The sequence below is a fragment of the Aulonocara stuartgranti genome (genome assembly GCF_965226115.1).
Source record: "Aulonocara stuartgranti genome assembly, chromosome: 4".
NCBI lineage: Eukaryota > Metazoa > Chordata > Actinopteri > Cichliformes > Cichlidae > Aulonocara > Aulonocara stuartgranti.
The window spans coordinates 13,752,644-13,774,833 of record NC_138942.1 but is presented as its reverse complement, the minus strand read 5'-3'; the positions used below and the strand labels follow the sequence as shown (position 1 = coordinate 13,774,833).

Below are 22,190 nucleotides of genomic sequence, written 5' to 3'. Positions count from 1 at the left end.
AGAATTAGTTAAATGTCTAAATTTAATAAACTATTTTGAAAATACACTCATTTGGAGTACAAAATATAGCATTTTATCAATATCTGTAGTATTGCAAAACATGATTTTGGTACAAAGTACAATACAAGCTGCAATGGGATATCACCTCGAGGAAAAAAAAAAACAGTTGTGAAGTGAACCTCTTTGGCATGAAACACGATCATCAGAAACAAGGTTTAGAAAGCCAGAGAAGAAACTGATAGGAGCATTTTTATTCCATGAGTCAACTAAAATACCAGGAACAGGGATATAAAAGAAAGAAAAAAAGCATTTCATGGTAACGGAAATGGAGATTTTCTTACAAAAGGAAGCTATTATCGCTTGAAATCTTTCTCTTGTTAAGTCTCACCTCATATTTTAGGTGATTTACTTACTTAGGTCAACAACTACCCGGCAGTAGTGGTTGTAGCATATAGCCAGATCATCAGTGATATGACAAGTTTGCAGTTTCTCCACCTGGCAGGTTATTTTATTTCTTTTTGGTCCTGGAGCTGCTGCTGCTGCTGCTGTTGAACATACTGATCCCACGAGATCTGACTCCAACAGCGTCTGGAGTGACTCCCGGTTGCTGCAGCACTTGGTCCAGAGTTGTCTTCTTTATGGCAGCAGGGGAAATCTTCTCCTGGTCAGCCAAATACTGAAGTTCCCTTTTTTGAAATATAAAAAAAGCAGAAACAAAAGAAGATAAACATACAAGTTAGAATGGATAATACATATTAATCACAGCATAATAAATCAGTGTAGTAATAACTTCAACACTAGGTGATATGTAACCAGAGAAGCCACAATTTAAAATGATTTGTACATACATAGCTCCATCTGCTGTCTGAATAATAAACTTTTAAAAAAAAATTGTCACCCTTTGAGCAATTGAGTGAATTGCTTTTCTTCTGTGTCTTATGACAGGAACGACAAAAATGTTTCTCTGTTTGTTGAACACCTCTCTCGCCAACCTACCTCGTCCTAACGCAAGAAGCCTCCACAGCATTGATGAGCAGGCTGCGGAAGCCACCACTCTCCATAACATGTAGGGCGTGGATCGTGGCGCCCCCTGGTGAACACACATTGTCCTTGAGCTGCCCAGGGTGCTGCTCCGAGTCTAACAGCATCCGAGCAGCCCCCTTTGAAGAAACACAAAGGAAGCGCCACTGATTGATTGCATAAAATACGCCACGTGATAATGAACATTCAGACTGTGTCAATGTGCACAATGGGACAGGACAAGCTGCAGGTCACACATAATTGAACAGTATTCTTTTAAACTCAACTCATAGGCACTAGGGGTATTCAGAAACACAGCAACATCAAACCAGGATCAAAACCTAAAAAAAAAAAAAAAAAAAAGTATATACTGCATCTATAACGGACATACCAGCAGTGCTTGGGCTCCGAGGCGTACAGCCAATCTCCTGTTCAGGCCCATTTTCACACCACCATCAGCAAGCGCATCTACAGCAGTGAAAGCCTGCAAGGTCACAATCATCAACGTTACTATGATGGAAAGAGGGCAACAAGCCGGAGGGCACGTTTTTCACAAATGCTGCAGCTATGGCAGATTTGCAAAACACACTGATAGGTAGAACGGACTCACATAAGCAGGGCCGCTGCCGCTTAGGCCAGTGACTGCATCAATCAGGTCCTCTTCCACCTCGGTGCAGTAGCCGACACTGGCCATCAGCTGCTCCAGGAGCTTTCCATCCTCCACATCTGCATAGCTTCCTGTAGCATAGACAGTGGCCCCTTCACGGACTACCACTGGAGTGTTGGTCATGCAACGTATGACCTTTGGAGAAGTGCGATACTGCTGCAGCTTCTACAAAAAGGAGCAATGCTCTAATTTAGTGACTTCATTTGAAGGGATGATGAATGAAAGTACCAGTTTAAAGTTTCTTATAATGGATGGATACAGCAAGCAAAAACAGATTAGATGTATGTATAGGCGATGTGAGCACTGAAAAATATGAATCAATAGCGTTTATAAGACTTTAAGTTATGCGTCTGGATTCATCTGGCTTATGATTTACATTACCGTAATGTTTTAAAAGTAGTACTATAATTAAGTGATCTAGTGTTCATACAAGCAGGGTACACACCAACTCCTACGATGCACCATACCATGTCACTACAAATACTAGTAGATAATTACTATATTTACACCAATTGACTTATAAAAACTAGTGTAACAAGCAGCTTGAATAGGAAGGGGGGGCTTAAATGTGTTTAGTTTGTAAGTTTCCCACCATAAAACACACAACATGTAAACACGACGGGCTATGACTTGCCTTCTCTATGGAACTGATTCGGACCCCTGCAGCACAGGACACAATAAGGTGACGGTCTTCGATATCTGGTCCAATCTCATCGAGGACAAAAGGAATGATGTGGGGCTTCACAGCCAGGAAGAGAACATCAGTCCTGCTCACTGTCTCCTTGTTGCTGGTAGTGAAATTTACACCCAATTTCTGTACAAATTGACTTCTTTTAGTAGTTCTTCAGACAGGTAAAATACATATTCATAATTACACAGAGTCACTAATATAACAGACTATGCACCCGTAGTTGCTGCACTGTGGGGAGATCTGTGTCTGGAGAACTGGCTGTGATTTTGTGCGTGGCAATCACGCCTTGAAGAAGGGAAAAAATAACCAGAAATCATTTCGGTGCCTGATTGCAATCTACATACATCAAGAATACAAATGAAATGAAATTAATGCACATATGGTTAAAGGTATGTTTCGAAATTCACCTGCTGCCGTGAAGCCTCTCACCAGAGCGTGGGCCAGCTGGCCCGCTCCTATGAAACCCACGCTCATTCTGCCTGTAGGTATACACAATTTAAAACATTAAATTTAACGTTTTGTCTTACAAGTGACAGATGAACCAAGAAAGGATGAGCCGTGTGCCCTTTTTACAGCTCCGACACGTAGCGCAAACATAATCTTACTTCCGTATTATTCACTGAGGGAGGGCAAGGCGAATCCTGGACACATAATGGCAGCAGCCATAACGCTAACATTCATTACATTTATGAACAAACGGAAGAATCTTTAAGCTGACAGACAGACAGACCAATACCAGCTCTTCATAAATACCTGAAATTACAACTCTGTCAACGTGTCCCAGGTGATTAACGCTGTAGCTTCTGCAACAGCGACCAGAAACGAATTTGATTGACAAGGCTTGCGAGCCAGTGAGCTTTCACCCTTAGCTTACGCGTGACAATTTCAACCAATCGCAGTGGCAGCAGCGTAAACTTTGAGGCGGGGTTTAAATTGCACCAGGCTGTGCTGCTGAGAGGAAAAGCTGGTTAGGAGACGCAGTCGCTTTACTGGCATCTACCGGCGAAAAGCTTGGAAAGACATGTCGAGATGGAGGCGCTCAGACATAACATACATATTCTGAGCAGATAAAGTGCAACATAGTTAACAGACTGATGTAAGTAACTCCGAGTTAGGCGTTTTTTCTCTTAAGTTTCTTCATTATCCTGTCGGTAAACCTGTTTATATTTGTTAGCTATTCAACAGTAGCAGGTAGTTACTGTGCTTATTGTGGTTGTAATGATTAAAGTTGTGCCATACAGACAGGTCATAGCTTTTTGTCGAATTAAAGTGACTTACTGGCAGCCATTAGCAAGTGTTTTCTGTATTAACATGGTGAAATAACAGTAAAACTACCTCATTTTAAGCATATAGTATAACAGGGTACAGCATATTTGAGTTATTTTGCAACATGGTATATTAACATACAATAAAATAATGTTCACTTTTACCTTATATATATATATATGTGTGTGTGTGTTTGTATATATGGGTTATCAGCATGTATTTTCTGTATTAACGTGGTTATACTAGCAGATTTTTAGCAGTAAAGTAAATCAGTAAAACAAAAAGCAACATTATAATGCTTTTTTAAAAAAAAGTTAAACATTCTAAACTACATTATACTTTAAAACCTACATTATTAGGCATTAATGTTTATAAACATTTTTATTTAACTCAACAGCTTCTCTAAAATTGTAGACTACATGTAGGCTAAACAAACTAGCATATGCTGCTTGATCTTTTTTCTTTCTTTCTGCATTTTATGAACAATCAACACATTGGAAAACCTTTATTTTTTAAAAAGAGAAAAAAAGTTACGTATTGGCGAATCCCAGTCTATGCTAAATTACCAAGTATAAAGAAAAAACATGAAATTGTCCAAATAGTTTCACTGGTAGCAGCAAATTACCCTAGAACATGAAAAACACTGTGTGTTTAAGTCCTACTTTATGCAAAGAAGTGAAAGAAGGCCAAATGAAAACATAGACATTTTATTAAACACAGAACAGAGTACAAACATGGGAAAAAGAATGTTAACACTCGTGCTTGTGGTCAACATGTAATGTATCAACAAAATAAGAAATCTAATACTGCTGCCAAACATTTGCCTTCAAAAAAATTGACATTCAGTAAATTAAAAAAAACCTTATAAACTTCAACATATGTGGGGAATATAATCTAAACTGGAAAAAAAATACAGCGAAGTGGCTAGAAAGCCAAAACCATATTCTATGTTCAGTGCAAACTGTTGACCTAACAGATACTAAACATATCTATATATTTCCACCCTGTTTATTGTTATATAAATAGTATTAAATAAATTGCCAAGCCTCTGAAAGGTTGAATGACATAACACTGGTCTGATACTTCTTTAGGACCCAGATAAGATGGATGCCTGTATTAGAGAGATGGATATATTTCCCAGAGTCGTCTGTGGACAGAGTTGCTGAGATTGTCTCCATGGTGCATGTTCTCTATGGTAGGAAGAAGTTCAGGACTAGATGAATACTGTAACATAAAAACTAGATAATACTGCTAATTAAAAAAAGTGTTATACTCTGGCTACATAACACTGTGAAATGGTGGATTTAAGCCATTGAGTCTTTCACATAGACCTGGATATGGAGAACAAACTGGATATGTCCTTGAACTTGGTTGTTTGTGGTGGTTTCAGACAGCAGAACTAGAGATAAAGCGAATCCTCTGGGAGTAAACAAGATCTACAAAATACAACACTAAGTTGACGTTAGTAAAGACGGCCACAACCAACTTGCTATCCCACGGACATTCTCCTCGTGGGCAGTCCTCGGGACGAGTAGTGTTGCCATACTTCCTGTCGAAGCTGAAGATGGGCCAGATCAGCGTAGTACTGAGATAGAGGATCACAGCAAAGAAGGTGTAGATGACCACAAACCGATCAAATGGGAACCGCAGGGCAGAGGTCCTACCAGAAACCGTCAGTACGACCACTATCACAGTGACAGAGAAGCACAGGCTGTACACCACCACACAGTACTGGGTGGCAATGTATTGGTTGTACTCACTGTCATTAGCCAGGGCCCCAAAAATGATGCAGGCCACAAAACCTTGGACCACCTTGAGCAGACCAGACACAGTGGCCATGTATCCAACCACAGCCCCTGGTTTGGCTCGTGTTAAGAACACCTCAGTTGCGTAGGGGAAGCAACAGACTGCAGAGCAGACTGTAACAGCAATTCGGTATATTTGGACTTCCCACTCCTCATCGGGAACCTCTGTCTGGAGGAAGTAAACGGGGTAGACCACAGAGGCAGTGATGTACATGAGTGTTGCCAGCATGGCAAAGGCCACAGTGAAGTTATCCCAGGAAATCGGCATACAAGTGTGGAGCCGGGTAATGTCCAAGGTGAAAACAACCAGTGTGACAGCAAAGCAGAAGCACCACACAAACATACAGAAGATTCCATAATTGGCACTGTAGCCTGCGCTGTGGGACACAAGGGCCATTATGGTGCAGCCAAACAGTAGCTGGAACATTCGGGCTATTCCTAAAGGGGACAGCACAGCTTCTTTGTTGAGGTAATGTCCTCCTTGAGAATCCATGGTGCCTGTTGTCCCTCTAAAGCAGCTGTTGTTGCTGGTGAGATTCTTAATGTCCCGTTGCCCGTGTTGGTGTCCTTGCGGCCTCCTCTGTCTTTTTCGCGCAGACCTCACCCTTTTTTTGGTTTCCTGTTATAGATGGTCCTTAATTACAAATGTCTGTAATTTCTTTCCTGACCTTGCTTTGTAATTACAGCAGTGTGTTTAAGCTTAGGTTACATGCGTACATTGTTATGTAGAAGTTTGTTCAATAGCTTAAAATGAGAAAAGACTTTCAGTCAACTTTGATAATAAGCTATCTTTTTGATAGGTTTCTTTCTTCTTGGTTGCACAAGTTTGTAAAAAGAGTCTAATTTCTGTGCAGAATAATAACAGTTGATTTCTAATGATTTCAAAATGTGTTTCATGTAATAATAATATGATCGAGTCTTACTCAAAAGCTGCAGTGAAATCTTGGTTTTCTCTTGCTTGCCTTGCTTGCTGGCTTCTTTCCTCACTACTTTTTCCAGTTTAGCAAAATATCAAAGTGAAGTAACGTCTTCTCCAATCAGCCCTCTTTGAAAATTGATATCCAAAGATCAATCTTCCAGCAAAATCCCTCAGTGCCAAACAGGTGGACAAATTTGTTGTCCTGTCAGTCAACTTCAACTCCTCATGGACTCAGTCCTTATAAATTCTTCTCTTTTCTCTTTTTCTTCCCTAAACTGTCCACCAGAATCACTCAAACTGTCGGCTATGTCTCTTGCTCTTTGTCTCGCTGCTTTCTGTCTTCTCTTGCCTCTCAGACTTGATCTCCCACTCTTTCTTATTCACGCAAGCACACCCTGCTCCTCCTGTCTCTGTCAGTGTGCACTCGGTGGATTGCTAGGGGTGGTTGTTTAAATGAAAGTTTGTGCCGAGCCCAGAGTTACAGGCCTTGCCAGCGCTATAAATAGGGGGTCTATATTCCACAGAGGGGTGGGAGGCTGCATGTGGCAGGCAGTTTGGGAGTCTTATTTCTAGGGAGCACCCAGAGTGGCTGAGTCAGAGCTCCCACAGTCAGAAACTGGCATTTACACACTGTGTAATGACAGGGAGGAGGGCTAAGACTCCCATTAGAGGCATAAATTACACACAGGTTCAGAGGGATGATTATACACAAGCGATGGCAGATTTGACCTATGCATATGAAAGGGAGGTAGAAATGAAGTGGCAATTACTTAAAATATTTTAACCTTCTTATTTAAGTATCCTCGTTTTTTAAAATTGAAACATTGCAAGGATATTCTTACATAAAATCACTATTAAAACAATTTTAGAAATGTACATGCATGTATATGCATTTCTTTAATTAGAATATTGCAAAAAACAAAAGCAAACTTAAATATTCATAACTGCTTACTGCATACATAACTGCAAACTACTTATAAGTTATTTTCAGTTTCAAGTTCAAAGCAGCATTTTTTCAGCTCTGGAGGAAGTTACTCAAAATTGCCTTAAACACTGCATTTTAAAAATGAATATGTCATTTGGTGTGGAATTTTAAAGAGGCTTTATCTTCTTTGTTTTGCAGTTTGCAGCACTTGCACTGTTAGGGAATGAGCTGTTATACAGGTAATATAGAGAACAGTACTATCTATCCATTTTATCTGCTTATCTAATTCAGGGTGACAGGGGGTCGGGCCTGTTTGCGCTATCATAAGGCAAGAGGGTTACCAATCAATCACAGGGAACAGTAATACTTCTTAGCCCAAAACAAAAAAACCCAAACCCATCTCTGGGTTATCAGCACACATTTCAAATTAAAGTTCTTTACTGGCAGCAATTAATACGGTAAAACTACCAAATTTTTAGCAGTAATGTAAAACAGTAAAACAAAAAGCAATTTTGCAATAGTGTATATTAATTCCTGTACAATAATGATCATTTTTACCTATCTACTTTAAAACCTACATGTGTTACTGTGTTTGTGAATATATTATTTAACGTATTATTTAATTGTCAAATTTTTCTTCCATTTAGGATGTGAGTTATACAAAGTTTTCTGTTGGTCTTCATTCTGAAAGATCAAAGCGGTACGCCTTTCTAAGTTTGCTAGCTTTAATTACTTCCAGTAGGGTGTGAATTTATTTTTCTCAAAATAAGTTTTTTGTCTGTGATGGACGTGCCATGGGAGGACAAGGTGGAGTTATTCTGAGCAAGGTTTTTATGCTTAAATAATTTGGAGAGAACATTTAGATGCTGATAAGCATGTGTAAAGATAGCTGTGGCTCAGGAGCAAAAGTGAATTAGTGGTTTGATGCCCAGGTTGTCCTGCCCATGAACTGCTGAACTGTAAGTAAGGCTCCAGACTACTCCTGATGTTTAGGCCCTTGCGTGGTAGATACCATCACACTGTGAGTGTATGTGTGAACAAAAGCTAAATTGTGATGTGTGCAGTGCAGGTAGCATAAACACACTGCACTAGGCTCAAATACACAGCAAGATAAGAGCCACATGGTGCAGAGTTTATTATGCAAGGCAGCTTAGTTTTGCATCATTTGCACACCTTTGATTCAGTTAGCTTGTAGTACCTTTTGGTCTGCAGAACTTATAATGAAATTTTCTTGTTTATCCACCAGATCACTTCACTCACTCTGAAATATTTCTCTTATTTTAGGTGATAACCACATTTCTTGAAGGTGATCAGTCACTGACTTTAAGTATAGTTTAGTATAGTAATGCCACATCTTCTACACATTAATAATACCATTTTAGTAGACCTTATAGAAGTAATAATCACAAGACTGCAAAAAATATTTATCTTGTAGTATATTATGTTATGTGTCTTTTTTTCTGGTCTGATACAAAGACATGCAGTCAACACAAAGAGAAAAACAGCAATGTATTTACAATTTACAAAGAATCACTTCTCTGTGAAAATAGCACTTATAAATATGATTTACATAACAAAATAAATATGTAAATTACCAATGTAGCTTGAGTTTTTTTTTCCTGTTAAAAAATATGTTACAGAATAAAATTACAATTAGTAATACTTTTCCTTTTCTGGTGTGATGCGAAATAGAGGCCCTTTAAAAACATCATTTATAAAGACATCATTACATACAACATTGTCATTATATTAAAAAGTGATCTCTATGAGATAATAATAAGAAGGGAGTTACAATAGTGAACACTTGATAGAGCCTATACATATACTCAAAAAATACAATACACAATATTCGTCTCCCTTTAAATGTTCATTGCATTGATTTGAGGATTGCTGATCTACTGAGGTGACCTAACATGCGTTTTTGAACTGTCTTGTCATGATGATGCGGCCTGTGCGTAAGAGGTATAGCTTAGATGTGATGGCACTGTGGTTTTTGTATAACTATGTATAGACATTAAACCAGATCCACTTTAGCACCACAGTTAGCATTGTAAAACAACTAAAGGGGACATTCTGACATCTTAAAATATACCAATTTGGTTTAGATGCTATCAAGGGAGTTACAGCTATAGGAACATTGTGTCTTATTGCATTACTTTCATTAGCGGTAATAACACATGGTTTGTGCCTGTTTAGTTCAAACAGGGTAATTCTAACTGACAGTCTTTTGCTATGAGTTTATTAGAGCATCAGTGTCAGTTGTCTTTCTCTGGCTATTGTTTATGCTTTTATTTTTTTTTAGAGGTAAATATAAAATGTCTCCTTTCTGATTCAGCACTTAGCGCACTTATGATATTTTCCTATATCTGCCTTGATGTCAGTTATTTTTGCAATGAGAGTTCCAATTACAGAAAAATGCTAGGGCCCAATTGCACTGATAACAGTCTTATATTGGCTACTTAACAAAAACAGCATCCCTATGCCACTGTGGCAATGACTAAATTTAAACTATATGGAAGGACAAACATAAAAACAAAACATCAGTGAGCATCCTTAAAACTGGATTACATTCATGATATTTTCTTTTACAAAACAAAATATAATTTAAATGGTGAGTCGCAAAGATTTGTGCCTTGTCATTGTGGTATGTTGCCACAGTACTTGTCACCAGATGGGAGAAAAGGGATTGTGGGACAAGGTCAAAGTCCCTGCACTGACTGAGGTTTGGAGTAAAGTAAACAGGAGGTCAGAGGAAATTCATTATAGGTAGAATGGGTTGTGAAGATGGAGGGGTAGTTGGAGGTATCAGGCTTGGGAGACTGGCCAGAGAGACCAGCCAGTCAACTCTGCTTAGTTTAACGTTGAGATAATGCCTGTGTGTTTGTGTCCTTTTAGCTGCCACTGCTGAGCATGCCCAGTAGCTTGCTGGGGTCCATTCCCTGCTGCTGGGCCATCTTCTGCACATCAAAGCCCATGTGCATGAGGAACTGAATGACATTCATCTCCTGCCCTGTGAACTGATCTCGGATGGTGGGGCAGGTGGGGTTGCAGTGTGGCCACGGGCAGCTGTCAATCAGATGCACAGGACAGCCTTTAGGCGGAGCCTTGTTGTTCCTGTTGTCGTTGAGGCTGCGGTCCCAGCAGTGCAGCGCTCTGGGCAAGGAGGTGCCTTTAACCTGCACATCAATCCAATAGCTAGAACACAACACAAGAGGGCGCTGTCAGCACACAGGTAGAAAATCGTACAGCGGGGAAGATGCCTTTTGAAAATGAATAATACCCACTTTCTGGTGATAACTTCATGCGATAAACATGCTGGAGCAAACATAGCCCTAAAGAAAAAACAACAGAAAAAAACAGTAATCAGTAAAAGTCTTTGCAATAATTCTTTGTAAATTTTCCACCTGAAATCCAGATGCATGGCCTTACGGGACATCTTTGAGTGTGTTCCTCAGCTCAGTGCCCAGGTTTTGGATGTAGCGCCACTGGCCCTCCTGCACAGGCTGACCTGTCAGCTGAATGTTGTCTACTGTCAACTGAGCCTCATCAAACAGCCACTGGACCACAAAGACAGGGCCTGCTCAGGGAAAATGAAAAATATCAGCCAGACAATGTGAGTATTCGTAGATCACATCACAATGCACATTTACTTGTATCCACATAGATCATAAACCCACTTTTTATAGACGGGAAGACTCTGTATCCAAAAAAGCAGTTCCACTCTTCTCCTTCATGGGCTTGTTTGCACCGTTCTGGTACCATCCCTCCCCAGTACCTAATAGAAACAGACACAGATAGGATATGATGGGTATAGTAGCAACCTGGTGATCTCAGTTTAACGACTAGACTTAATGCTTTTCTTTTTAATAATGCTGGTAGATAAATGCATGAGGTGACACTGAAATATTCCTTAGTTCGGCTGCTTGAGGCTCAGACTGCTTGGGCTCGTGCATGATGTGCTTTTTCACTCCCAGTGCCTTTATATGTGACTAATGGATGTCATCATCTCTTTCCAAGAGATTGTGCTTTGTCGCATGTTTTGTTTGTTCTCCCCAGCCAGCCATAGCAGCCAGCCACATCTAGCAGTGCTTGCTATTATTGTCTTATTGTTGGGACTTCTATCTATAATTTCATAGGAATCTGTATCTTGAGATAAATATTGGTATGAAATAAATAAAACTAAACTGAGAGAAATCCCATACTTGATGCCTCTCTTGATGGTCTCAGTGGGGGCACAGCTGGCAGTGTCCACACAGTCAGTGCAGTGGTACTGCTTATTGTCCAGGAACCAGCCAGAATCAGAAAGGCCTCGCACTTGTATCGCAGTGTGGCCCAGTCCCTCCAGCATCTCTGCCACACGGTCAACATTCAGAAGAACGCCAGTACCTCCCGCACTTCATACAAAAACAATATATATTTTCATCAGTACACATACATCAGTAAGAATGACGTGCAGAAGCTTTCAATATAAAACCCTGGGCAATATTTTTACATGTGAACACACCTGCTTCCTGCTAAGAGGAGGACTTTGGCATTTTCCAGACCTTTTTTCAGCAGGTCCTTCACAACCTCCTGAATAATGAGTGAGCCCATGAAGGCATAACCACCTGTGTACAACAGAGAGACAAACGAACTAAACAACTCTTCTTTCAGGGAAAATACATGTCAAGATTTTGAGACTTTAGTGGTGTCTCTTACTTTGATCTGTTTTGGCTGTAGCACCGCTCCAAACATCACTGGAGCAGTAGGGCACAAACCTACACAACAAACGTAACATTTAAAATGCCACTTGTGATTAAAAATTGGGCATCAACGAGCACAAAAGGCAACTTACACCATGTTGGCGTTCCACCAGTGAGGGTTTTCCTCAGGGAGTGGAGACAGGATCCCTGTGCCTGCAGAGACAGACCGACGTGTATCATTAGCCATTCTGGCTCCCTGAGACACATCCTCTTCTTACTCATCATCATTACCACGTGGATTACAGTTATTACAGTGCAACAAGAGAGAGAGGCGTCTCTCTTCCTTTAGTGGTGGGCGCCAGGTAGCCCTACACCGCAGCAACATTATGACCGGGTGTCAGTTTCAATAACACTGTAAATGAGCACAGATGCATCCCATCCTTTTAATTGCTGAGGCAAAAGCAGGTATGTTTTTCACCTTGTGGTCAGGAGCCCCGGGTGGAGCAACAGGGGGGCTGATGGAAAGGCTCACCTGTTTTAGTCTGGGGCCACTTGGAGGAGCTCATTAACCTTCTCATTGTCTCATATCGGCTGTCACAGTTTTCCTTGTTGAAGCAGTACCAGCCACCTGCAGGCAGATATACCAATAACAAAAAATAGGAACAATCATGTCACATGTGATTTTTTTGGTATAACTGGACATGAAATGAGAAATGTGTTGAGGTGAATCAGTTTAGTCCAAAATACCAACCTTCTAAAAATATCAACCACCGCCTGCTGCCTCGAGATTCTTTTAGGTAGTACCTACAAGAACCAAAGAATGAAGTGAGCACACGATAATAGGCATGGTTGAGTTTAAACAATATGTGTATATGATTCTAAATTCCTCAAGTTTTGCTTTACGCTGCCTGCATGAACGTCTTGGCCCACAGGTTTGAGACTTTCTTATGGAGAAAGAAATAGACACTGAAAGATAATGTGGCCATTGTTTCTACATCAGTGCTTGCACCCAAGCGTAAAATACACACATCGCATCATCAGTAATACAAACAAGGATGCCACGAACTTGATGCTAATCTCAAAAAGGTGCCACGGATGAAAGCAATGATGCTGTGTGTACACGCTGCACTTCAAACACTGATACAGTGATCGAAAAGGAGATAAACATCATCCTCTACCATATCCTGGTTCCACTGTAGATTCCAGTAGATGGTATTTTTCCATAATAAGCAACATACCATCATCTCTTCACTCTGAACACAATGTCATAAAATGTGGATAAAACCAAGGCTGCCATTCAAAGTAATGGCATGATAGGAAGTAAAACTCTTTTGCTCAGGTGCAGTAGGTGCCAACAAACCCGCATAAGCCCAATTTAACGCCCTTAGAATGCACTTAGACACATGACTCTGAGCTATAGCTGCTCTAAGATTGTAGGAAACCTATCTTGGAATATTGGAGATATGTGCTGTCTGTGGTCAGTCCAGAAGAGGGCAATGCACCCATGGTTTAGGGTGCAGTCCTAACCAAATCATCTTCATCTTTTATTCAACAAAAGCACAGAAACACAAGGAAAATTAAATATTTTGGGTGTGTAAAGTAGCTTTCGCTGCAGAAACAAGAGGCTTCTGAATGTGCTTCTGTGATGTTGAAGCGTTCCCCCCCCCCATTTCACTGAATATCTGCTTTATTTTACCAGTGACTCAACTCAGAAGATTGGCAAACACATTTCAGTGACTTTAAGGCAAACAGACTTGGCTGAAGCTCTGAGCTGCTAACTCAGACACTGAATCACACTTTGGCTGCGCTTAATGTTTTAACTATTATTATTCAGCGATGTAGGCAGCTCACTCTTATTTCCATCAAACATACTGAAGCCAGAATTGACAAGCTGAACAAACAAAGGGGGAGGTGTTGTGTCAATCCACCTATTTAAACAAGTTTCCAACAGATGAAAAACCCACTCACTTCCTAGTAACTTGCTCTAGTAACTTTTTTCCCTTTTACATTACATACTTATGAATATCCGTGTAGCTATAACAATTGATGGATTAGCATCCCAGCTGATAACAGCCACAGTGAATGAAAGGCCTTGTGCCTGTAACTGTTCCCTGCGTGCGCTCGTCCCCACGCTTTACACAGCCAGGAGCCGCCGTGTAATGCACAGCTCACTCTGCTCAGTCACATATATCAACAAATCAGAACGACAACCAAAGTATTCACGACGACACAACATGCTTTACAGCAGTGAATAATGAGTACGCGTGTAGTTGTGTGTAACGTTTCAGCATTCTCCTGTGATGCAGCATAATGCGCGGACAGACATGACACATTAAACCGTCTACAGCTATACACCGATCTGTGTCGCTGACCTTTAACCTACAATTTGTCTTCTTGTAACTACACTGAAAAAAGAGTCCGTATGCCTTTTCTATTTTAGAGAAGGAGGGACTATATTTGGCGTTTGCTGTTTTAGCAGCACGATTTATTCCTCTTTAGTAGAGTTGGGGGGGGGGGGGGGGGGGGGTTTCACAATGAATGTTTTTGCTTCACAATATTATTAACAATAAAAACAACTGAAAAAAATCTAATCTAACCTTCTATAAAAAATGTAGTTAAAAATCTACTATATTTTTATGGATATTTTACAGCATCCACCCTGAAAGCCGAACAGGTCAACCATCCGAGTACTCATCAGAGAAAGACGGACAGAGATGGGCGGGGGTCTAAAAAGTAAAATCGAAACTCTGCAGCGCAAAACCTGCATTCTAATTTGAAGCAAAGGAAATGAAGCATAGGCCATGCGGCTCTCCGCAAATTTCACGCTTCACTGACGCAAAGCAGCTGTCTATCTTTTACTCTGACTGAGGCATCAGGACATTGTTTTAATCATTTATTCTCCTTTTATTTGTATATATTCTTTTAATATGTTAAAAAAAACATTTATATGGTTCTTGATCGAAAATGAAAATAAAATACGCGATTCAGCACTCCAAATACTGAGAAAATCAACGGAGATGCACTTTCTCCTCAGGCCAGATACATGTGGGTTATTTTAATGGCCAGCAGGACGGATGAGTCCTGCTGAAGCACTCTTAAGGCAAAATAACAGCTCCTACTAGCCCAGCTGGCCTCTTTTTGACTTGACAGTAACCTCATACATGTTTATGGTCAGTTGTTACGTACCCCGCAGGACTGCCGTCGTTGCAGGTGACTGATGTGTTCTCCAAAAAGTTCAGCCTCATGTCGTAGTCAAGCTTTTGCGCCGAACAGGGGTAAAGGGACTGCGCAAGGTTCTTCACTTGTGTCATGAAGTTATCCATGTTCTCCTCCACCGCGGTGAAATCCAGAGGGAAGCTCTCGGTGGTATCACCCCGGTCTGCCCGGTAAGTGGGAGGAGGCGGTGAGCGTCGCGGTTGTGGGTTGCGGCCACCCCGAAACCTCCGTGCGCAAAGAGCTCCGGACTGCATCAGTACCAACAGCAGCACTGATGAAACCACTCTGATCAGTGTCATCTTTGTGACGTCCTTTCTCCAAATTCTCATTTAAAAAAACAAACAAAAAAAAAAACACTTGTCAGCTTCCAAAAGAGACAAATTAAATGTCAGGTAAAATCAAAAGTCCTCTGAGACCACTTGTAGCCACCCGCTGAAATAACTGGAAATACTTTCAGGCTTAATTTTGGTTTTCTTTCACGAGTGCGCCTACAACTCTTTCCTCATCTGTCTGGTACAACTCAAGCCCTTCTGGACCAAGCACACAAGCTTGAACGACAACACTGGTGCCATGCGCTTGTTTTTTATTCAAACTTTCCCCCCTTGTGTGACCGTCCAGCCAATCACAGGAGCGGGGCAGGACTCAGGGCATGATCAAGTCTGGCAGACTAACTCCCTCCCCCCCCTTTTAATTTATAGAGGGAAAAAAAATGTCCATGCGTTGGTTCTTTTGATCCGCAATGTTTTATTTGATGTGGTGGCTTTTATTGGCCTTGAAATGCCCATTTCCCATTCCACCACAAATTTATGAAGTGAGAATATGCATCTTGTTACACACTTGCTTGAAAAAAACAAAACATAAACTGGCAGAGTTGCGTCAATATTTAGCCAGGTTATTTTTAAGAGTTTACCTATTATAATTTTTTAAAATTATTTTTCAACACTTTTAAATGTAACTTAAAAGTAAAAGTTGATCATTTTTCACAGAGCACCGTCTGTTATCGCTACTCCACGCCCCACCTGGGAAAGAAAAGTGCAGACCTCTTAAAAATAAAAAAAAAAATAAAAAATCAGTTCCAGTTCTGACGAGTTGAGTTGCTCACGTTTTGCTTTAGGTTTAGAAAAAGGGACTTAGACACCCCCCGCCCGCCCCCCCCAACCCCTCCTTTTTTATCCAGATGGGGCCTCCAAAAGATCAAAGCAACCATCACTCTTTCTCCCCCTCTTTTCACCTCCTCCCTCCCACTTCAGTCTCTTCCAAACTTTCCTGCTCTACTGTATATTTTAAGTCGAGCAGAGCATCCTGATGGGAAGCCAGCTTTTTAACACAGGAATGCCTCGTTACAGTTGAGGTAGGCTTCCCTTGAACAACCTCTCATTTTAAGGACACATTTAAGTTAAAGTGTAGCCCACAGGGCAAAAGGGATCATTCATCAAAGTGAGACTTCATGATGGTGTTTTGGTGACGTTTGTCGTTTTGACTTGAGCTCATTGGACAGGACATTACAGGGATTTCTAAAGTCAACCGAATATTTTTAACAACACTTACACACACTTTTATATTTATTTTCACAGATAGTATTTTTGTGACGCTACACCACTTTTTGTCATGCCCACAAGAGCTCTGATGTGAACTCTAGCCTTAGATAGCTTATTGATTAGCGCTGTATCAGCTTTGTGGGAGCAGGATTAGGATAAGCCTGTGTTTTTAATACAATCTCCTCATACCGACTCATCACAATTTTCATAACAATCCACGAAGGCAAGAGCTCTGAAATAGAAAACAGAACTCCAAGACTTATTACGACGCATTGCTGAGAGAGGGCTGCAACTGCTTGGAAACTGGCTGGTCAAATTGTGGTCACACTTTAGCCTCCACGTAGCCAAATAGTTCTTTTTTCACATTATAGACTTTGCAATAGATAGTTTCATTTGTGTAACTTGTAAGAAAGTACTCTCTGAACAATTAAATTAAACTGCTGAAATAAAGTTAAAATAAAGTGGACAAGTTAGATGGATCAGGTAGACGTAAAACACAGAACACCATCAGTCTAAAACAGCTTGACATCCTCTCAGAGAGAGCCTCCCGCTCACTGTAGCCCCATGGTTAATCAGCGTGCCGAAAGAATGTCAAACTGTTTTGAGCCAGGTAAGATGGATATGAAGTCACCACCAGGATGGATGGTATTAATTGGGAACTTCAAACAGAGGCTTGTATAGATTAAAACATGTGGTAGGGTCCAGGAGAAGTGGCTCTGTCACAGACTGAGGCCAGTCACTTTGACCCATACTGCCCTGTTTTATCACACGTCATTCTCAAAAATGTAACCCTTAAATCACTCGCAGATGGACGTCGGCCCCTGACACACTCTCTAACGTGAGGAGATGCCCTGGTGGTGAAGCATCGTCTGACTGAAGAAGTGAGAGCTGCAGATGCTCTCGCTTTGAGGGTAGAAATCTGTAGATTCAAAGAGCGAACGTAAAGGCTTTCTCATTTAATTTGAACAAAACAACTCAAGTGCCGGAGACAAACTTTGAAACACCAGGCAGTCCTGCTACTGTTGGTGCATGGTGGCTTGTTCTCTGCTAAGTACCTTGTTTGAACTCCAAGTATTAAGCTCTTCTGGCTTTCACTTGTAATTCTCTCTCTCCCCTTTTCCTTGCCTCCCATTCTCTTTGCGTAGCATAGACACAAATTTTGAATGGATTAATCCTAGAATTAGGTCATTTGAAAATGACCCAGCTGTTCTGATGGCAGTCCCTCAGAAGTGCCCCCGTAGCCCCCACCCCAACCCCAGGCCTCCTGTGAAAGTCAAAGCTTGTCTTTCATCTCCGATCAGTTGCATGTGCCCTCACAGATCCACAGGTTTTACTGCTTAAGTCTGGGCTGGCAGCATTGATCATGTGACCATTGCCTGCCTAGTGTTTATACACATCATAGCCCCGTCTGTCTACACAGCCTGCCAGTTCTGCTCACACATTCCCATCGTCCATCTCGCCTTGCCGGGTAGTTTTGATTCGCACATGCTGTTGTCGAGGATCCATCCGCGATCATCAAATCCCGCTAGTTGGAACTGTTAGGTCAGGTTACATCAAAGAGATCAGGAGGGATCAGCCTTTTGAAAGGGACATGCTCTGGCTCACATCATCAGAAACAGGTGGAGGTCCTCATCAGGAGAACAAAGGAGAGATCGCCATCTATAAAACTTTTATATTTCATAGAAGAGTTTCTTTAAATTCCCACACACAACCTACACAGCACCAGTATAAAACACATGATGGCAGGTCGGGCATTGTGGGACTGAACCAAAGTACTAAATTCCACCAAGGTCACAACAGCAAATCTTATGTCTTAGTGCTATTAAGCCACAAAGTGTTTATGTGCAGAAATCTGCTAATAAAAGATGACAGAAGGAGAACTAGAAATTTGTTCATGTGTTACGAATTAGCTGAAAAGCTGACAGACCCTTCAGCAGATCTGTATATATTGTAGTAATGACTCTTAATTTTTCATCCTGCCAGTAATATAACACCAGATATGGAAATTTCCTTTAGGTGCTTGTCATTGAGGAGACATGCACTTAAAAAGAAGACTAATATTGGATGTTTTTTAATGCAAATATATAGATTTCACGACAACTTCACTTATAAGTTGATATGACTGTAACGCTAGAGGGCTTTGACGTTGCGCCCCTGCGAAAACGCTTTCAGCCTCGGCTTCTGTTCTGTGTCACCTTGAGGCAAACCTCCGGAAGCAGGCCCCCTTAATTTCATGTTGAAGCTATTGTTTAAAACCCAAAACAAACATGTACAGAGGTTTTTTGGGTGTTAACACACCGTGGAGTTCCTTTCATGTACCCTCACCACATGTTCCTGATATTACCCAGACAATCGGTAAACAACCTTGATCTCGACTTAAGTCAAGAGGTGCCATCTAAGATGTGAATGTAAATGGGGAGTAAGAGAGTAAGAGAGGCAGGAGACATCTGTCGAGCAGGCTCTCATTTTGTAAGAGGAGGCGGTCTATTGGTTACAGATGATGCCCTGTTTGATAAAAATGAACTCTTTCAAGATAGGACAGCTTGCGTTTGGGGTCTCTCTGGCACTGAGGGGTAATCAAATAGTTCAACTGACAGGTCAGCTGCTTGTTATTCATCTTTCATCTGAGTGACAGTCACAAAGTAGCTGCTGTTGCCTCTATACATTTCTGTCACGTCATTCGTACTAAGCAAGATGGATGTTTGCGTTTGTCAGGGCGGGTGCACATGCGTGTTTCACGTCTCGGCGTCTGCATGTGTGTAGGAATGTGTGCTGGAGGATGACTGAGGTGGACCAGGTTGTGTCGGAGGCACCGGTGCGCGAGCGTGCGGCCTTCCTCCTGGAGTTTTCCACTCATGCCTCGTGCCTGAATCACCCTTTTCAATGCCCTCTACCTGGTAGTGACGGAGGAGGGAACACAGACCAATTACCATTCGAGACCTGCTATTATTATCATCAGAGAGGCGGCAGCCCTCCTGCCCCTGCGCCTATTCTCCTCTCGAGCGAGACAGAAGGAGAATCAGTCCCTTTAGTCTCGGAAATGTTTATTTATGCCACAGTTGTGCCAAAGGACATGGAAAAGCCCTTATTACAGGTCATGACAGTAAAGCCACAACACATTATTCACTTTCCGTCCCTTAACCTGGTATTCTCTATGGGGAAATTCTTTTGAAGTCCACACCCTGTTGTAAAACATGGTCGTTATTCAGTTATGTGAGAGCTGCATTTGTAGCTGTTTTTTTTTTAAGATGCAGACTTTAAAGCAGCCGGGCAGGAAGACTTGAGAATCCCCATAATTATTTGTTTAATCTTGGTTTTATGAAGAATTAAACATATCAAAGAGAAAGAGCTGTTGACATGCAACATAAATCTGATTTGTGAAAAACCGGTAATGCCAGTTTGGAGGGCATTGATTAAAAAAAAGTCTTAAGGGTAATTTTGGACCAGATTTTCGTGTCTGAGACAATCAGCCCATCTTCTGACTACACAATCCACTGAACCACTGGGACACCATTTGCACATGATACGTGGCTCATTATTTCCGACACTCTTTTAACACCAAGCAGCCGTTTTCTTTTATCCTCTCGCCACGAAGATGAGGCTACTGTAATCAAAGAAGACAATGATCAGTGCCAGCCTCTTGGCCTGGACTGGTACCTGCTTTGATGTCATATTTCGGTGTAAAGCGGGTTGCGGCCGATGCCAAAGAGCACCCCTAGTCGCCAACTGTCTGACAAGCTGCCTTTCATCAGAATGACATCACTCTGTTACTTGATTACTTTCCATGGACTCTTCCAGGCCTGGGAATGTTCTCCCGGGAATCTGAAATCATCATCCCCGCCTTTACACCCTTACTTTTAGAATGAAAGAAACACACATCTGAGGCACACATTACTGCGTGTGGCATACATCGAGTATTTATAATCCAAGCTAACAGTACGCTGTTTGTACTGTGAGGCACTTCCCTTAAGATTTTTCCCAACCTGGCAGAAAAAAAAAGATGTAAAGTAGTACTACTACTTTGTGATTCTCGCAAAACCAGTGCAGTTTATACACGCAGACGGCGCAAAGAGACAAAATGAAACGTGAAAAACAAAAACAATGCGATCATTCAAGTCAACGTTTTCCTGACTGAGATTTTCCCTCAGTGGCAGAGAGAGTGAGAGAGAGCAGTGATAAATTACAAGGTAGAATCTGAAGTGTTTGCTTTTGGAGGAAACTGAGGAAACTGCTGCACGAGGTGGATATTTATACCCTCTTTCTCCACCGGCAAACCAGCAGCATTGCCTCTCTGCCCAGCGTCAGCTTCACAGGACCACTGTCTGTGTTCACCTGTAGGTCTGTGGAGCAGACTGGCTCTACTCCCCACATCACAGGAACTCTCCTGTAGATGTCATGAAGATCAAGGTGTGTGAGCTCCTCTGACCATCCTGAGACTGGAAACTAGAGTTTAGGATTTTCAAAAGGAAAGGGGGGGGAAAGCATTTCAAAGGATTAGAAAGAGAGAGAGTTTGTTTATTCTCAGCAGAGAGAAAATGGAGAAAATGGCTGCATATCTTCAAGCGGCTGAAGTGGCACAGACAGCACATAACTAATGAGGCTGCCAAGTCCCCATTACCCTTTGATGTATTCAGATGCAGGAGCATGTATCCTCTTACAAACTCTGGTAGGTGTAAGTATCATTGTACGATTTGAATGAGGTCAAGAACCACTTCCTGTAAAAGCAACATGCGTGTCATCCCGAAAATGATTTCATCTCTGGTCTCAAGGTCACCTGGGGTTGGATAGTAGAAAAACATCACCTTCCTTTATTCAGAACGTGGTGATGTATCTGTTCAGGAATAGACAACACCCACTTCCCTCTCAAGTTGGTCATTTGTGGGAAGAAGAAAGTGTTACTCAAGCTCTACTCACGCAGTCATCACAAAAACTCATGTTGTTTTCGTGATGACTAACGAGAAGATTGCTACCAGCACCATTCACTGCCTCTGTCCATTTTTGATCTTTTCATAATTCAAATTCCTGGAATTAGGAGATGGACTCTCTCTGAAAAAAACATTTGGGAAGCCGGTAAATGTGAAGACTTTCAGTGATTCCTCTAAAAGTGTTGCCTTTTTCTTCACTGTAGGTCTTCAGACCTGGAAAATAATGGAAGTACATAAAAAACAGTAATAATCCTCAAGTGCGGCGTGCGAACATCGGGAAAACAAGGAGCACTTCCATCAAAGCGAATGCCGTCACATCTGGAGGACAGGTGTAGTCCTGTTTCTTGTGTTTCAGAAATTTCTCCTTAATTTACTTATTTAAGAGCGCACCAAAGTGAGAGTGAAGCAGTTATGCACCTCTGGATTTGATATGGGAAACCATAGCAAATGAAAGCACGGCAGGGCAGGTAGGCAAAGGACAACTGCAACGCGTCTGAAGCGTAACCTGTTCTCTGGCTCTCACTTTGAAACCAGAT

General features: G+C 41.5%; 4 protein-coding genes and 1 long non-coding RNA gene across 8 annotated transcripts in view; 2 read left to right on the top strand and 3 right to left on the bottom strand.

Annotated features, from left to right (window-relative positions):
• Window positions 1-4: 4 nt before the first annotated feature.
• LOC309704178 (pyrroline-5-carboxylate reductase 1, mitochondrial-like) lies at window positions 5-3,259 on the bottom strand. 2 transcript variants are annotated; one of them, XM_082529209.1, is made up of 8 exons: window positions 3,132-3,259; window positions 2,786-2,857; window positions 2,593-2,663; window positions 2,322-2,501; window positions 1,631-1,852; window positions 1,412-1,504; window positions 997-1,160; window positions 5-686 (listed from the first exon to the last, which is right to left on the bottom strand). In XM_082529209.1, the coding sequence occupies exons 2-8, from the start codon at window positions 2,850-2,852 to the stop codon at window positions 509-511; spliced, it is 975 nt and encodes a 324-aa protein (XP_082385335.1). In that variant the 5' UTR covers window positions 2,853-2,857; window positions 3,132-3,259; the 3' UTR covers window positions 5-508. The 2 variants fall into 2 exon arrangements, with proteins under 2 accessions (XP_082385335.1, XP_082385336.1); XM_082529210.1 differs by lacking the exon at window positions 3,132-3,259 and adding an exon at window positions 2,984-3,125.
• Window positions 3,260-3,319: 60 nt separating this feature from the next.
• On the top strand, window positions 3,320-10,266 carry LOC309704177. Its single transcript, XR_014276162.1, has 4 exons — window positions 3,320-3,474; window positions 4,736-4,839; window positions 7,492-7,532; window positions 10,189-10,266. It is a non-coding gene; the product is annotated as an uncharacterized lncRNA (long non-coding RNA).
• On the bottom strand, window positions 4,837-6,799 carry myadml2 (myeloid associated differentiation marker like 2). Its single transcript, XM_082529203.1, has one exon. It carries the CDS (start codon window positions 5,940-5,942, stop codon window positions 5,031-5,033), a length of 912 nt encoding a protein of 303 aa, XP_082385329.1. The 5' UTR covers window positions 5,943-6,799; the 3' UTR covers window positions 4,837-5,030.
• notum1a (notum, palmitoleoyl-protein carboxylesterase a) lies at window positions 7,892-15,821 on the bottom strand. Its single transcript, XM_082529202.1, has 11 exons — window positions 15,162-15,821; window positions 12,727-12,779; window positions 12,508-12,603; window positions 12,128-12,188; window positions 11,992-12,050; window positions 11,798-11,900; window positions 11,496-11,687; window positions 10,971-11,068; window positions 10,723-10,870; window positions 10,578-10,625; window positions 7,892-10,488 (listed from the first exon to the last, which is right to left on the bottom strand). Exons 1-11 carry the CDS (start codon window positions 15,518-15,520, stop codon window positions 10,185-10,187), a joined length of 1,521 nt encoding a protein of 506 aa, XP_082385328.1. The 5' UTR covers window positions 15,521-15,821; the 3' UTR covers window positions 7,892-10,184.
• The window catches only part of LOC309704175 (uncharacterized protein), a 55,732-nt gene continuing 44,328 nt past the window's right edge, over window positions 10,787-22,190 (top strand). For all 3 annotated transcript variants that reach the window (XM_082529206.1, XM_082529207.1, XM_082529205.1), the window contains exon 1: window positions 10,787-10,906. In XM_082529206.1, coding sequence (XP_082385332.1) covers window positions 10,884-10,906 — 23 coding nt within the window. In that variant the 5' untranslated portion in view covers window positions 10,787-10,883. The remainder of the gene's footprint in view (window positions 10,907-22,190) is intronic.

Excerpts from the sequence above, each read along its gene's own strand:
- myadml2 (XM_082529203.1), bottom strand. The coding sequence starts at position 5,942 with ATGGATTCTCAAGGAGGACATTACCTCAACAAAGAAGCTGTGCTGTCC.
- notum1a (XM_082529202.1), bottom strand. The coding sequence starts at position 15,520 with ATGAGAATTTGGAGAAAGGACGTCACAAAGATGACACTGATCAGAGTG. Across the intron at positions 12,780-15,161 it reads AACGACGGCAGTCCTGCGGG|GTACTACCTAAAAGAATCTC; the intron begins GTACGTAACAAC and ends TGGTTCTTGTAG. Across the intron at positions 12,604-12,726 it reads GTGGTTGATATTTTTAGAAG|GTGGCTGGTACTGCTTCAAC; the intron begins GTTGGTATTTTG and ends ATCTGCCTGCAG.
- LOC309704178 (XM_082529209.1), bottom strand. The coding sequence starts at position 2,852 with ATGAGCGTGGGTTTCATAGGAGCGGGCCAGCTGGCCCACGCTCTGGTG. Across the intron at positions 2,664-2,785 it reads GAGAGGCTTCACGGCAGCAG|GCGTGATTGCCACGCACAAA; the intron begins GTGAATTTCGAA and ends CCCTTCTTCAAG. Across the intron at positions 2,502-2,592 it reads CCACAGTGCAGCAACTACGG|AAATTGGGTGTAAATTTCAC; the intron begins GTGCATAGTCTG and ends CAATTTGTACAG.